At 42.0% G+C, this 17,283-nt stretch overlaps 1 protein-coding gene and 1 long non-coding RNA gene across 2 annotated transcripts in view; one reads left to right on the forward strand and one right to left on the reverse strand.

Annotated features, from left to right (window-relative positions):
- Positions 1-5,173, forward strand: part of znf770 (zinc finger protein 770) — a 6,958-nt gene extending 1,785 nt beyond the window's left edge. Inside the window, exon 2 of the mRNA XM_042094303.1 lies at positions 133-5,173. Coding sequence (XP_041950237.1) covers positions 189-4,565 — 4,377 coding nt within the window. The 5' untranslated portion in view covers positions 133-188 and the 3' untranslated portion in view covers positions 4,566-5,173. The remainder of the gene's footprint in view (positions 1-132) is intronic.
- Positions 5,174-6,290: 1,117 nt separating this feature from the next.
- Positions 6,291-13,886, reverse strand: LOC121711068. Its single transcript, XR_006032236.1, has 2 exons — positions 13,061-13,886; positions 6,291-6,503 (listed from the first exon to the last, which is right to left on the reverse strand). It is a non-coding gene; the product is annotated as an uncharacterized LOC121711068 (long non-coding RNA).
- Positions 13,887-17,283: the final 3,397 nt, after the last annotated feature.

The raw sequence follows: 17,283 nt of genomic DNA on the forward strand, positions 1-17,283 counted from the left end.
AAATACCTTACACCACATAGCCTACCTAAATAGGCTATTGAGAAAAGAGTTCTACATATATTATCATAGTATGTGTAGACACATTTTTTGCTTCCCTGAAAATTGTAAACATTTTGTACCTCCTCCCCCCAGGGAAGGACCGTCCATGAAGCATGATGTAAAGGTAGACTGCTCAGTTCAGTAGAACTATGGGACAGCAGTGCCCAATTTGCCTGAAGCAATTTGCCTTTGCCTCCAGACTTCAGCGCCATCTTCTTATGCACGAAGGGCAGAAGCCGTACTCCTGTGTGCTGTGCTCAAGAGATTTCTGCCAGTCGGCAGATCTGAAGAGGCACTTGGAGACCCATGTAAATCTCGACCCCAATGCAAGAACTGATGAAGAGGTGGATTTATACCCACCGCCCACAGCTGCAAGGGATTTGTCTGTCCAGGACAGCCACCTTTTGGAATCCAGTCATGACAACTCCTCGGGTTATTTCAATCTCAGCGAACAACCAGAGATGACTGGCAGCATAACTGACCCCTGGAATTGTTACAGATGGAATGACACAGAGGTTTTCACAGAAAGTGAAAAAATGAAGGAAAAAGTATTCAGTTCTCCTAGGAACCCCAACAAACAACCCAGGCAAGGCACTGTCGCCAGGGGAAGGCTTCATCAGTGTATGGTTTGTTCAAAACATTTTGGTTCTCCATATAAACTGAAGAGACACCAGCTCATCCACACAGGTGAGAGACCCTTTAAGTGCTCTCTCTGTGACAAAGCATTTACACAGCTGTCCCACCTGAAACTTCATTCAAAGTCTCACTGCAGAAGGAATTCTGTGAAACTCCCAGTAGTTGTGTTAGATCACCCGAAGAGTCCAACACAGAGTCGATCAGCTGAGTCATATCCCACCCATTTGCATGGTAAGACTGCTATTAGTAGCCCAACACATGCAGACGTGTCAGAGGTTGCAAAGCCTCCTGGCTTCACACTTGCAGACAGCTCACCTTCAGAAATTTGGGAACAAGCTCTTGCTAAGCCCTCCTATGTGGTAGAATCTCCATGTGAGATTATACAGGTCAGTGAGCAGCATCTTACTTTACAAGTGAAGGCCTCATATGCCTACGATGACATTCCCACACTTGACCAAGCCACAACTGGTAAACTGAGTGACTGCAAAGGTCAGAGGTCAGATGTATCACCTCCCAAGAAACTTAGCCAAAGCATATCTGAAGTAGAAGTGCACAGTCATTTAGATAATCAAATGGTTCCATCTTATGTTTCAAAACCTCATGAGTTATTGGTCACTGGACAAGATGAAAGGTCATCCAAAAAAGGCTCATATGAATGTCAGACTTGTTTCAAGAGTTTTTCGGTTCCTTCCAAGCTGCACAGGCACATGTTGACTCATACTGGACAGAGGCCCTTTTCATGTCATATTTGTGCCAAATCGTTTAGGCAGCTATGCCACTTGAAGCTTCACTTGCACACCAAAGTTTGCCTTAAGCAACCCAGCAAGTCAGTCAAGAGAAAAGTGAGGAACATCTTTCATAATTACCCTAAAGAAAGTGGATCTTTGACCACTGTGCCCAAAATTGATGCACACAACGATATGAATGATTGCACAACTGCAGCCCAGAACTACTCTAGTTTGGGTACTTGTGTGCCAAACTTCTTAGCGGTTAACAGGGTCAGAGGAAAAACATCAAATTCAATTGAGCCCATACCCCATCATTCTGCGTACCATAGCCAATATGGGTCAAAACCTTCTGACCAAACGTCAGAGAAGAGTCTCTCCGATTTACCTGAGACTGTCAGTTTAAACTGCAGAATTGTCCACGAATGTCCTGTGTGCTTTAAATACTTTAGTTCCCCATCCAAGCTGAAAAGACACTGCTTGATTCACACAGGCCAAAGACCCTTCCAGTGTTCCATGTGTCAGAGAGCTTTTAGGCAGCTTGTCCATTTGAAGGTCCACTACAGGGTTCATGAGAGATCAGGAAGGAAGACGCCCTATTTGCAAAGGCAAGGGTTTAAAAACCACCACAGTCGAGCATCAACCCCTCAACAGAAAGCCTTCACGTGCAACCAGTGTGGTTGGAAATTCAGACATCAAACTCACCTTACTGTTCACCTTCAAAGCCACAAGAGCTTAGTTGGAACTACACCTGTCAGTACCCTGATAAAAACATCTAAACACCAAAATCAAATGTCTTCAGAAGTACAGAAAACTAATGAACCTACTAAAGAATGTATCTCTGGTCAGAGTGTGTGTATTGGAAGAAAAAATCTAGATAATATCCCATGCAAAACTCAGCGTGACTCCTTGACCAGTGATATCAGAACACACAAACAAAGTCCATACTGTTGCTCTGTATGTTTCAAATGCTTTGATTGTCCATCAAGACTGCACAGACATTCCTTATGTCATTCGGGACTGAGGCCATTCAAGTGCCTATTGTGCTCCAAAGACTTTAGACAGAGGGCCCACTTGAAGGTACATAGGTGCCAGAGCAAGGAAGAAACACGATGGTCAAATGGTCAAAGTCAGTCTGCCAAGTACTGTTACCCAGCAAAAGGAGATAATGTCAAACCTGTTAATGTAATCCCAATGGAAGGATCCTCCAATAGAGATCAAGTGGACCTTAATGCTTCCTTGGATTTTGTTAGGGGAAAAAGGTACCCTCCAGTCATACTAGAACCCACATATGTTCAGCAGAAGACTACAGTAAAACCTACAAAACAGCAAAAAGGACATCCTTGTACAATATGCAAGAGGCACTTCAGTGTTCCCTCCAAACTTGCTAGACACTTATTAATTCATATGGGCGTAAAGCCGTTCACATGTCAAGTTTGTGGCAGGTCGTTTAGACAGTCATGTCATCTGCAGACTCACCTGAATGTTCACAGGAAGAGGAAGTTCGTTGGAACTCTGAGTAGTGGAGAGAATGGTAGGCAAGATGCGGCTTCCAAACCAGACCATCAGTTTCAACCTCAAAACAACAGCCTCCTGAAACTAAGCACAGTCACAAAGCAAAACACCATTAAGAGCAGTACACCTCAAAGCCATAGCTTGGAGCGTCGGGTATCTGTAAAGGAAGCAGGAGGTAAAAGTGAGCAATTGTTTCCATCAAAGTATAATCAGAGTTTAGCCAAAAATGGCTGTGATGTTAGATATGTAGAGACGACTTCAGATCAGTGGCATGGAAACACGTCTTCACAATCTCACAGTTTCCATACACATGAGGGAAATGGGGGGCTATCTGTCGACAGAGAAGTTAACTACGCCCCTGAATTTACCCCAATGCACCCGATTCTACATAGAGTACAGAATAGCAATGCTGATGCATATCCTGAAAATCAAATATTTATTGACCCTTCCAATAATACCACTGAACCGTATAAGCATACTCCATTCAGAAGTGAACGAGCATCATCGTCAGTGGGAATGCAGATACCTGTTAGGAAAAGAGCAAATCGCTGTTCAATTTGCCTCAAGAAGTTTGACTCTCCGTCCAAACTGGCAAGGCACTTCCTTATCCACATGGGGCTCAAGCCTTATAAATGCCAGGTTTGCTCAAAGTCTTTCAGGCAGCTCTGCCACCTGCAGACTCACAAGAAAGTACATGACAAGAACACTCAGAACTTGGTCTCTGGTAGTGCAGTAAGTCAGCCCGCTAGTGGGGATGTAGAGTCTGCAAGTAACAGTTTTGATGCAGTTCTTCAACAAGGCGATCCAAGCCAGAGTCTGCATTTTCCACAAATTGACACCTCCCGTGACAAGGATCATCATGAAAGTAGCCAGTCACTTATCTCTTTTGTCAATGAACCTGGCCATTCAGAGTTGAACATTTCAGATAATGGTTTTGCTAATGTCAGTGATCACAAGCAAGAAGCTAATTATTTCATGATACAGCCATTGACACAACTCCCGTCAGCTCAAAACAAGGAAGATTTTACTGATTCACAGCAAAACATAGCAAGGGTGTTACCAAGTCAACTGCCTCGACAGAACCGTGATCCCCAGGAGATCAGACAAACCACTACTTCCCCTGCTGGCCCCACACATACAGTTGCAAATGCCACACTGGAACATACTGGAAAGGAACAGAAAGCAGAAGAATGCCATAGCGCCAATCAGTTTGAATACTTCATGGAGAAGGTGAAAATCTCTGGAGATGATGGACTGGATTTGGCAGAGGTCTCTCATACCCCTAGCTCTTATTCTGCTCAGGCACACCTCAAAGAGGAGGTTTTTGAGCTGCAGTTTGAAATGGAAGGGGTGGATAGTCGCCTGTCTAAGCCTCCCAACGACCTGCTCATCTGCCCAGGCTGCAGTCGGTGCTTCGCTACAGAGCGGAAGCTCAGCTCCCACAAGTGTGCGTCACGACAGACTGAAGAGCTTGAGAAGCCAAAAAGTGGTTACCAGTGTGCCATCTGCTTCAAGAGTTTTCAGGTGCCATCTAAGCTAAAGAGACATTATGTCATCCATACAGGACACAGGCCCTTTCAGTGCTCAGTTTGTTCAAAGACCTTCACCCAGTCTACCCATCTAAAGACTCACCTTCACACTCACAAGTAGGAAAAGGAGTCAAAGAGTGTTAAAGCACTCGGAAATGTACTCTTGTATAACACCTTAAAGTAAAAATGTTATATCCAGGTTCATTATGTTTCTGATGAAAATATATTGTGGTTACCACATTTGTAAATAGTTGGCCCTATGTAAGTATTTATAGGAAAGAAAATGTAGTTGTTGATATTAAAAAGAATCCTTGCACTATTTATGACATTCTGCTTGATATGCAAGCAGTAGTTTTGAGTTTTACATTTATGACAGTATGTTCTCTCAACCGTGATATTTATTTTGATTCACCTTTGTATGTGTACATATTTCCATAAAAAATATTTACTGTAATAAACATGTGAATTAATGTATCTGTTGTATATATTTAGGATAGATATAGTCTAACTGTTGCACTTTTCATTGCTGGACTTATTTGAGACTAGGAATTGTGACCTGGAAATCATGGTAACCTAGACTAAATTAAGGTTTACATGAGAAAAGTATTGCTATTGCCTGGAAAATGCTCTTACTCACCAAACTTATGTAAGGCAAACAGTCATATAGACTGTTATAACATATTTGCACTGATGCACATACATAGGCTTAGGGTAGTGAACTATAATCTGTTATCCCATATTATTCCAATCATATCCACTAGGTGGAGACCTATTACAAGCTCAAATGACCAGTTCCATTTGCTCAAAAGTGTTGAGAGTTCACAGAGGGTTGGCTCAAATGACTTTGTTTAATCAGTATGTCTATCATGATATTCTGTGGTTCATAAAAGATCAATTGGTAAAGCAGAATGCAAAATTCAAATATCAGTCTTTCAGTTAAATAGAGCAAACAAATGTAACTATGCAATGCAATGCATAAAATTGTCCTCTTGTCAGGAAAAAATGTAAATGTGTAAATGTACATTTCTAAGCATCGGATCATGGTTTGCTTTTGAGCGCAGAAATCTCTGTAGCTCTCTGTAGCTGCCCTGTAATGCTGTTAATAAGCTGTTCAACAGGAAATAGATCCTCTTACACAAAGCCCATCCTCTGAGATCTGAGAGGATGTTACAGTTAGGTATGTAGCTCCTCATTTCATTAGTGCAGTATATGTGAGCCTGTCAACATTTTACATGACAAGAGGAAAAATACTTAGTGGGGTGGTGATAGTGGTGGTGGTGCTGGGGAATTCTGTAGACCTCCCATAATGATCAGTCAGAACAGTGAAAGGATAGTGAAAATTATTCTTGTCAATTTCCTTCATCTGGATTGTTAGTTTCAGGTGTTTTAGTCATTCTCGAAAGTTAGAAAACAGTTTTGTTTTAACAACAAAATCTTCAATATCTTCAACCTTATAGCATTAAAACAAAATAATTCCTAAGTATAATACTGTATAATTTCCTCATAAATTTGAAAAACAAAGTAGAAAAACAAAAACAAAGCTTTTTCTATATTACTATTGTACTGGAATAGGCATATGCAATATGTTTACAAGAGAACTACTCACCAGTGATTAATAATACAGATAGATTGATGCTTTCTCATGAAAATAATGTGTTAAATAGTATATAAATAGTGTTGCTTTAACATAAATCAAAGAAATATGCTGCAAGTCTATTTTTGAGCAAGAAAAAAAAAATGACAATGGAGTACAAATGCACCACTGATAAGCGCCTGGCAACTGAATCCCCATAGAAAGTAAATATCTCGTGTCAGCGAGCGGTCGTATCATGTGAGGTACGCACAATGCAATGGAAGGCAGGTTTATTTATATTGTACATATATTCCATTCCATAATTCAATGGAATGGGCAATTCAAGTGCGGAAAGAGAAGCACAATCCGTCTATTCTGTTTCGGCGTAAATCCCCCCCATCCCAGGCTGTGGGTTTTGGCTCGGCGCTGAAGGTTTCCTTGTGTCCACTATCGCTCTCACTGCCGGCTGCCATCATGCCACGGGACCTGGGGAAGGATTGAGCTGAGGATTAATTTTGGTTATTGTGGCAATCTAAATTAAAATCTCCCTAAATTAAATGTTTTTCGTCTTTAGTCAAGGCCACTAGAAATCGCAATCACTGTAATGGGACAGTTAAAATGTGTGTGTCTGCTGTGTGAGTGTGTGTGTGAGAGAGAGAGAGAGTAAGTGAGTGTGTGTGTGTGTGAGAGAGAGTGAGTAAGTGTGTGTGTGTGTGTGTGTGTGTGTGTGTGTGTGTGTGTGTGTGAGAGAGAGAGAGAGAGTAAGTGAGTAAATGAGTGTGTGTGTGTGTGAGAGAGAGAGAGAGAGAGAGAGTAAGTGAGTGTGTGTGTGAGAGAGAGAGTAAGTGAGTGTGTGTGTGTGTGTGAGAGAGAGAGAGAGAGAGAGAGTAAGTGAGTGATTGTGTGTGTGTGTGTGAGAGAGAGAGAGTAAGTGAGTGTGTGTGTGTGTGTGTGTGAGAGAGAGAGAGAGTAAGTGAGTGTGAGTGTGTGTGTGTGTGTGTGTGCAGTGCAGTGCAGTGCAGTGCACCTGGGGCCCATGTTTCTGCAAGTCTCAAATTGCATTTCACTCATGATCAAATGACATCTTGTCCTCTGTGGTTCTGACAGATTGAGCGCAAACGAGTAGCACTACATTTCTCCACACTATAAACAACGAGGCTGGTGGCTGTGAGGCAATGTGAATGACACACTCCCTTTGATGTGTTTCTGCTCAGCAGTAGGCTACAGTTCTACTGCGCCATCAGCAAATACACAAGCAGAACACATCTGACGTCTGGACCATTGTACTAGTGTGATACGTAAGACAAGACAATGTCATGGTTCTGTCATCACAAATCAAATGACCAGATGGTTTCACTAATGTTACCAGCTAGTCATTACATCTAGAATGCTGCTAATTCTGCACTACAGGAGTGACTAAAGCGTGATTAAATATCAAATTAGAGGAATTCATGTGATAACTATGGAATGGCAAGCAGTGGATGATGGAAATGCAATGTGTCATCATTGGGCAATTCCATCTAACCATGTTCCAAACTGTTAATCATCATGGCAGTCAATGTCTGAAGATAGAACAATGTTGTACATGCCGTCATCAAAATGTGTCATGGTTGTGGTCATTGTGTTAAATGACATGTTTAGCCTGTTGATCATGCTAGCCAACAGTCTTTGCATCAAACATTATGAGTCATCATGATGGCAATGGACAATAATAGCATGACACTGTTGCCTCTCTGGAACTCATGGTCATATGTCATAAATGTTTACTACAAGGCATGACATATCACAAAATGTGTAAGTGGTTATTGAGGTCTTATGAACTGCTGAAAAAGAGTTCTCCTTTTTTGATAGTTCTCTCTGGGTTCTCTCAGGTTCTCTCAGGGTACAGATTCTGATGAAGACCATAATAAAAATGGAAAGGGAGAAAACTTAGTGCAAGAACTCAGCAGTTTATTTCAGTCTTCTTGTCCTGCACCTGGGATGTGCACACACATTTCATTGTGGTAGCTAAGGTTTCTCAACATTTACTTTCCTGTTATTGAGACGTCATCACTGAAACTGCTGCAGGGAGTGGGAACAATTCGGCCCTGGCAACGTCAGGCTATTCGTAGAGACCAGGCTAAGTAATACTAATTTGGCATCACAGTGTGTGTGGAGTTATTTGCTTTGTGTAGGGAGTCCACTATAAACACCATGCAACTATTAGAGGTTAAGATGACACCTCACCCCACATGTCACAATTCATAAGACTGCAATAGCCATGCCATGGTGGCAATAGGAAACTTAACTACCTTAACCTTACTGGTTATGTGCATGTCATCTAGGTTTTGAAGTGAAGATAATCATAATCCAATGTATTGTACTCAGTGTTGCAGTCTAGTTAGCTGTAGTGGACATACTGTAATGTAGTCTAGTTAGCTGTAGTGGGTATACTGTGATGTAGTCTTGTTAGCTGTTGTGGGTATACTGTGATCAACCCCAAATGTTAATACATATCCTTGCCTATTTTAAGTGGGTATACTGAGATGGTGATGCTTTTTGAGTGGATATACTGCATAATCCTGCGTATCACGTAGACTACACCATTGGTTGTACTTCAGAAGTAATCAAAAGTGTATAGGTCACCTGCTATATGCTTAGTCTTTCATACACGGTTTAGAAAAAGGGGCAATGGTAACTTGTTGTGCACTGCATTAATGACAACTGTCAAGCAGCTGCTGCACAAAATACTAAAATAAAAAGCTTGAATGAAGGTAGCCTATAGGATTTAGGGGGCTCTATCAGCAGAAATGTACTACTCATGATTATGATACTATTCATGATTGCATTATTTACCCTGTGGACTCTGACATTACTGTTCAGATAGATCCACTTAAGAGGGTGAGGGAGAGGACGCTGGTAGCACTTCCTACCTGCATTGGAACCATTTGACCTCTAATCGGATGGGCTGTTCCAACATTGGTTGGGTCGCAACAGAGAATTTTGAAATAGACGGGCTGGTAGCAACAGAAGGTTTATCCCACATTGCCATGGCCTTGTGGCCCACTAGGTGGACCAGCCCATCTGGCACAGATCACCGAGCCTGATGGGGTGACTTATTTTTCCCCTTTTTTCCCTGGCTTAGTTTCCCAACTTTATTCTGCCTTTGACTCCTTTTCCTTGTTGTATCCATTGGAGCCACATCTCTTGTGCGTTTTATGGGTCAGTCTCTGATTATAAGACCCGATGTAATCTCTCATACTTCTCTAGAGGATGGAGATACAAGTCTAATCCAATGAGCAACTCTGTTCTCTGGGTACACACACAGATCACTCCTCAGCCAGTGGCCAGCCAGCACTGAGCCCTTGATCGCTTTGGCCTTTTCCCAGAGATCAGCAGTAATCGTTTATCACCACTGCATAGGCCTACTGCTGGGTCACATGCCCCATCCTGTAATATTGGTAATAGTGGTCTTAACACAATGTATGTTAATATAAAAAAGTATGTTAATCTGTCTGAGGAACAGCAACTCATGACATTTGTCATTGGTCCGTAAACTGTGGCGAGGTTCAATAGAGCCTCTTATAGGACCTTTCACAATTTCTAATGTCTAACTAGCCATTTGCCAGAGGAGCAGAGTTTGAAAGCAGCAATGCATATATTTACCCTTTTAATGTCACATCCAGCAACAGGGCATGACTCTCTGGTACAAACTCAAGGCACGCAGCGCAAAGAAACATTACATCACTGCTGTGCCTTATGCTGAATCATATCTCTTCACAAGACACTGCTTGTAGCTAGTGCTGCTGCATGAACTAATATTTATCCTCCATGAACTCATTATCTGTAAGCCACCCAGTCAGTTGGAGGCAGTGTGGTATCAGGCACAGCCTTCAAAATGATGACTGGATCAGTGAAGATTCTCCAAGAGATTTTTTTGTCCAGCCAATCGAGTCTTATTGTTGAAACGACATCCCCACTGGCTGGGTGCTTGATCATCTCAAGTGAACGCCTGCCGGCGAGTGAATGTGTTCGACTGCTATTCTCATCTATATATATAGACGTGCGGATCACCTCGTAGGTCCTCCATCCTTTCCGAGACAGCCAATAGCCTCTCTGTGCCAGCCGAGACAGCTCCAAAATAACTTCAGACGGAGTCTGTGGCGGTTGGAGTAGAGGGGAGGGTTTTATGTTTTTATTATGAGCGCCGAAAAAAAATGTCGCTGCGGCTCGGAGGGCGACCAGTTCGAGTTCAGACGGAGGGCAATTCTCAGCGGGTCTCTCTCCACTCTTGTCGCGTGGAACACTGGTAAGGATGTCAGGCCCCCCGTGGGTGCCTAAAATCTTAAAGGTTTATCCCTCTTTTAACACGCGCGGCAGCTCTGCCAAGAGATCAAGGGGCTCTGCTTTGATCGCAGCACATTAAAAATGCACATGACTGAGTTAGTTGAGGCAGCCACATGAGTCTCAAAGTGGAACTTTTCAGATATGAGTTTGCGATGTGCTTCCGTGCATTTAGATTCAATTCTCTGTGTGGACATGGCCAGCAGAAGTGCAATTTCATGTCACAGATCAGTGAAGGGAAGAAGGCTTAGCTGTGAATAGACTGTATGATAGATATGGTGATTGAACATGTTTTTTTGTTTGTTTGTTTGTCTGTTTGTTTGTTTTTTTTGACAAAATGTCCTAATTAATTGCTCAGTGCTTTATATTGCACTGCATTCTATATCAGTACTTTTAATGCGAGAACTGTGGCTAAGCTGTGCCAGAGTAAAAACTGATCTGTGCCCTCAGTTATTGCTGGTTTCTGCCAAGAGGAAGTAAGCTCTGCCCTATTGTGTGCTAGGCCCACCTCTCTTCCTGTGTGACCTTGTCTAGCTACCTAGGCCCTGGCCCCTAACTCCACATCCACCCACCCCACCCTCCACACACACGCTCTCCTCCGGATGAGGTTTCACCAGCAGGCATTCCGCCTGTCAAGACGCCTCTGAGTCCCTATCAACACAACTCTACCCCCCCCCCCCCCCCCCCCCCCAACTACACACACACGCACACACACGAACCCCTAATCGCCAGCAGGCCCCCCCCCCCCCAGCTACCCCCCCCCCTTCCATGACTCACCTCCCACCTCCCTGTTTGTGTTAGAGGTATTAATAGAAGGCTAAGTGTCCACTGATGACCGAGAGAGACCTGATCCTTACAATGGAGTTCAGAATGGGAGGCATCTCGAAGAGGAGGGACGAGCCAAGATATTTTGGACTGACCCGAGCCAAGGGCTTCTGTGGGCTTTACGGCGGCTCTCTGGTTTCAAGGCTGACAGGCGTATCTCAGAGAGCGCCACTGAATACACCACACTGGATGGATTGTCCCAGTGTGACGTAGCACACTGAGTCTGCCTGAGGACCATAGTGGGTCAGGAATGTTGAATAGGTGGGTGTCCCCTGGCCATGGACCTTACACCAACATGGTCACTGTCTTATCTAACAATTGTTAGGCAATTAAATCAATAGATTATTTAGACAAAAAGTTATGTTTATTTTAATTGGTTATGTTAATTCTAATTGGTTGATTTAAATTCTCAAATTATACATGGCCAAGATACATACAGTACATGTGAATAAGCTAAAATGATGTTGGTCACATCTTACTTCTGAAATGTACAGAAACATCAAGGCCAGTTATTCACTGAACTTGTTGGCACAAATCCAAACTGTCAACCACCTTTGGATCTATCAAATTAAATGTGTGTGTGTGTGTGTGTGTGTGTGTGTGTGTGTTAAACTCACATTCTCGTGCCCCACCCTTTGTTTCTTGTGGGTATCTCCTCACTCACTCCTATTTGGGAAAGGGCCAGCACTTTGTGGTCTTGCAGTCTTACCAAACTAGGCTCCTCTCCCAGAGACCGCCTTATGCCTTGTGAATGGCACCCTCACATCAGAGGAGCGAACAGGGGTGGAGACAGGGTGGTGCCAGTGTGTGTGTGCACAAGTGTGTGCATGTGTGTGTCATAAGTGTGTCTGGCTGTGTGTATCAGTGTGTGTCAGTGTGTGTGTGATGTGTGTGTGTGTGTGTGTGTGTGTGTGTGTGTGTGAATGTGATGTACCTGTCAGCTGCCTATTTCTCTGTCTCTGTCACTCGTTCCGACACCCCAGCAGCTGTTGCACCCCTGCCTTACACAGCCCTCCCCCAGTCCCCAAACAACAGACGCACACTGGTACCCCACCACCACCACCATGCACCATGCACCAGGGGTTACAGAAACAGGTCCCAACAACTTTAACTCCCCACTCCTGTTCAAGCAGGAGAAAATAACTAAATAGCTCACCATTGAACGCAGTGCAACTAGACCACACACAGACATGCACACACACATTCATTTTTACACACACACACACACACACACACACACACACACACACACACACACACACACACACACACACACACAAACATACACTGACATATGTTTGCATACCAAAGACTAGTGAGCCCATATCAAGACAAATAATGTTTCATAGTTTCTTGATAAGGGTAACAGGCTTGACATGATCCACAGTTACAGGTATGTGGATTCAGCACATGAGGATGTCCATGTCTGTGTGCCTTAAGATAAATTACTGTGTTGCATAACTGCATGTTACATGTAATGGCATAGCAGCACCAATTGGGAAAAAGTGCAGAAATACCATTGGCACAAAACACATTTTCATCCTTAAATTGACGATTCATTTTAAAACTACACCACTTCAACACATCATATTAACAATATTTTTACTGTGAGTAGACAAACTAGTCAACACAAGGGTATTCTATATGTTACAGTCGGGATATCAAAAAAAGAAAATACAAATTGAACATCATCATTATAACTAATTAACCTCTAGTTTTCCATGTAAGAGATTTTGTCCACTCTATCACATATTCTACAAATATGCTGTAAAAAGTATATGGTATGCAAAAAAACAAATATGGTATGCAAATATTTGTTATCCTTCAACAGATGTCAGTTAAACAAACAAAACAAGAAGGTTGAATTGTAAGCCCTTGAGAAACAAAGTGCTTACCCTGATTATGAAGCTATTAGAAAGTTTCATCAAAAGTAGTCAGTCTTAACCTTTGGAAAAGTCTGTCATCTTGGACGTTGAGGATTATGTTTCTCTGCTGTGCAGTAACACATGCTGAGTACACATGTGTCAACACCGAGAGGTCTGTTCAAACAGCTGATGATTCATAATCTCTGCACAGCCTCTGTCCAAAAACCATTTGGTCAAACCATTGATCTGAAGTTTTCTTTTCACAGTGGAACTACATGTGGCGTTTCGTTCAAAATAGCCTCTCTTATACGTAGACTTTACAGATTTGTATCTTAAAGTTTTGATTTAAAATTGTTTATATCCCTGTATGCGTAAATGTGTTTCCACTGTTAAATGTATTTTCTTTGTTTCACTTATGTAAGCACACTAAAACTGAGCCTTGACGGTGAGAGAGAGGGGGTGGGGGGGGGGGGGTGATGACATGCAGTCTCCTCAGTTATTCTGGTGTGAACACCCTGCTCAGAGAGAGAGAGAGAGAGAGAGAGAGAGAGAGAGATTCACACACTCTCTCTCACACATACACATACACACACACACACACACACACACACACACACACACACACACGCACACAGATTCACCTCCCTGCAGACAGATATAAGATGGCCTGGCCCCTACCCAACATTCCACACCACTATGACACACCAGTTCCCTGGCCAGAGGACCAATCAAGATTCCAAGACCGGTAGCTAGAGCCATTTATATATCTCTGATAATGTCTCACTCCTGTAGCCTACACAGGGGCGCAGGAGGCACGGGGGACGTGGGGGATATGTCCCCCGCAGTGCTGAAGAGACAGCCGTCGTCCCCCTCACTTTTGATAAGGGAAAAAAGCCTTATAGGTACGCTAAATAAATAATCACTAACCACAGCCATCTACAGTACTGTAAGACTGCACAATCTCATATTCACTCTGTTGGATATCTGAAGCCAGTTTGTCTACTAACAATCATAAAATAATCCAGGCTACTTGCTTAGCATAAATCATTTATCATCATCTTTATTTGAGGCAGACTGGTATTCGAGGCAGGCTTTAGACATGCATTTCGTTTGGAGCGGCATGCATACCCATAGGCTATCAAAAGCATTTTCGGTTTGGTTTGGGATTTAATGTACTTTTTGACTGTTTGATTATATTGCTAAATGTTGGGACTGATGGGCACTGAAATCTGGAAGATATTTGATGGTTCACTGTTAAGTTTCATGCAGTTGAAAAAGTGTCGGGATTTCTACTGAGACAAGGCAGCCCTTCATTGAATATGGGGTTGTGCTGTAATGGAAACCTTTTTGCGTAGCCAAGTAGCCTAAATTGAGTTATTGTTTAATTATGCATGATTTAGTATTTTTTTTTAAATAAAATTCGTAGGCTGGAATGCCTTGAGTTGCAACAATTGTGTTTAAATGTAGTAGGCTTCAGCCTCTGGCAATTAGCTCGAAAGGGGCGGCAAGAGAATGAGCTTGAGAACGTGTGTTGGAGACCCATGGTAGGAAAACGACTTTTCTTTGCCAACCGTAGGCTATTAATCCAACCAACATAATACAATACAATACAACATATGATAAAATATTAAGAAGAGGTTATTTCATTGACTTAAATCGAACAATGTCTTCTAGAGGACTGATGGCAATTGTTGGTATGGTAGGCAATTGTTACCCCGTCTTGTATATGGGCACCTGCCTTTATTTGTCCTGCTATAAATAGAATCAATCCCGGCCATAATTTGAGGATTTATGGTAGCCTAGTGCTCAACTCCTGCTCAACATGACGTTAGCTGTTATGTTTATGATAACAAACTCAACGTTCATTGTGGGGTATAAACAAGCTGAGAATTTAGCGGTGTCACGTCTGCCTGTCACAGACGTGGGGAGCACTTTGAAGCTTGGGATAATGTGATACAGTCACTACAGTAACAGTATTTTATTTTACTTCTTATGTGTTTTTTTTTTTTTTTTCAATTTTATAAATGCTTTGTTTAAATGCTGTTGGAACAAATAGTTGATTATAAAGGCAACTTTCTGTTGCAATTTTCTGTGTGTTTTGGACTGGTAACTTGTTAAGCCAACACTTGTTAAGTTCTAACGTTGCATAAATATTAACTGCAAACACACAGTGGAGAGTTGATTTGGTTTATACCAGACAATTTAAGTAGGCCTAACTAGGCTATTTGATCATGTAGTCTATGTTTGGCATGATGTTTCATTCATGGCTTCATAAAATATCAACATCCCATGTTGCTTTTTTCTACCATTAGCCCAAGTAGTGACCAGTATTCTACCATTGGCCCAAGTAGTGAAAACAATTGTTTGAAAACAATCAATGGTATTATCTTAATATTCTGGCAAGTTTAAAATATGAGTGGGCCAGAGGTGGCAATCCGATCTCACTATGGGTTTGTGTACACAATTTGGTCCTGCGCCCCTGAGCCTACACATTATAATGTTTTCTTCTATTCTGACATGATTATGATGGTGACATTTTGTCTCATCAATTCAAAATTTGATTCAACATATGACACAAATATGATATATTTTGGGATTTTTGCACCTCGTTTTTTTAGACCATTACAAATGGTCATGTGAAACCCCTTTTGCCTTTTGCATAACACTCCAGTGTAAAGCATTTCCACTACTCTAATATAGAGTAGATGTTCATTTTCAAAACATGTATTTTCATACAGTGCTTTCCCCCAAATAACTAGGCTAGTATCTGAATAATTTAGGGCTTACTTTGTTCGTACAAAACACCAATAGGATACACTTTCTAAGACCTCTCTCTATTTTAAACATGAGACCAATGGCCTGTGAAGAAATACAATTCAAAATGACAAGACTCTTAAACGATGATGATGAATCAATCTGGCCTACTTGATATTCACAGGAAGGCGAGCCGATGCCTGAGCAGCTGAGAGCTCAGATCAATGTTCTTTTCTGCTTTAAGGGAGGAGGTTTTCCCACCAGCTAAAAGCGCAGAACAGGTAACAACAAAAGAAAAAGGAAAGCGTTTGTTGTGTTCCATTATTTAGAGACTTGGAGGTTGCTTACAGGCTTCTTTCCGGTATCAAAGGCATTGGCTGAAAGCAGCACAAACGGGACGCCGTGAGGAAGAGAGCGAGAGAGAGAGAGAGAGAGAGAGAGAGAGAGAGAGACAGAGGATGAAACACATGGGATACATGGCTCTGTGTTTCTCTCAACAGAAGTAACATGCCGCATTTATTCATGTATTCCAAACAGCAGAGAAGTATAACACATGATAGGTCTAATTGTGCTACAGGTATTGATCTAGCTCTATGGATCAATACTGTTCCAAGTATATTATATGAAAGTGGACTTCTGAATATGTAGAAACATGCTGTGACCTGATACCTGCATGCCAGGCTGTGTTTTTAGCTTCTAAGAATGCACCACGCTGAGAAAGCCTTTTTTCTTCCCGCTCACAGCATTTCCCATCTTGCCACATGAATATGCATGGTGGTGAGAAATATATGCCTGTGTTCACCGTCATCAGCATTACAGGAACAAATGGTATGTGAGTGGATAGGCCTCCTTAGTAAAAGCTAAGCCTCGTTCTTGGTTACAGTTTCTCAGCTTTGATTAAACAGACTGAAACAAAACCCATCCCTGACGCCGGACATCTTATTATGATGATCTAGTTTATTAACCCTGACATAATGATATGTGGGTAGATCAAAGAGGTTTTCTGTGTCTAGGCTGAAAAGCAGGGGGGGAGGGGGGCGTATAGCTTTCTAATTTCTATTTTTTTTTCCAATTGAAATGGTTCATTTACACAAATGAAACACAATATAAGAAAATATTCTATCATGGTCTATTTCTTTTCACATTGTGCTTGCTCGAAATCTGTGTGTGTGTGTGCCTAAGATCATATACCTAATACGGCTTTGTAGTAATAAATCCATACATCATCATTAAGGTTCACATAGAGGCCATTAATACACTCTAAAGGTCTGTGACGGATTAGAAAAAAGTTGGATCTGAGAAAAGGAGATTATCGAAATGAGGATGAGCGTGACACTGTTTCCAACATTCATAAGTTAGTAAGAGTACAGGATATACTGAAGTTCGGTCTTAATTCATTTGAATTGTTTTAGAAGAGATTATAGAACTAACAATATTTACACTGTATCATAATTCAAAAGTGAACTATTATTTATTACTCCAAAGAGCTTCCAAAGATA

The sequence above is a fragment of the Alosa sapidissima genome, chromosome 6, assembly GCF_018492685.1.
Source record: "Alosa sapidissima isolate fAloSap1 chromosome 6, fAloSap1.pri, whole genome shotgun sequence".
In the NCBI taxonomy this organism is placed as follows: Eukaryota; Metazoa; Chordata; class Actinopteri; order Clupeiformes; family Clupeidae; genus Alosa; species Alosa sapidissima.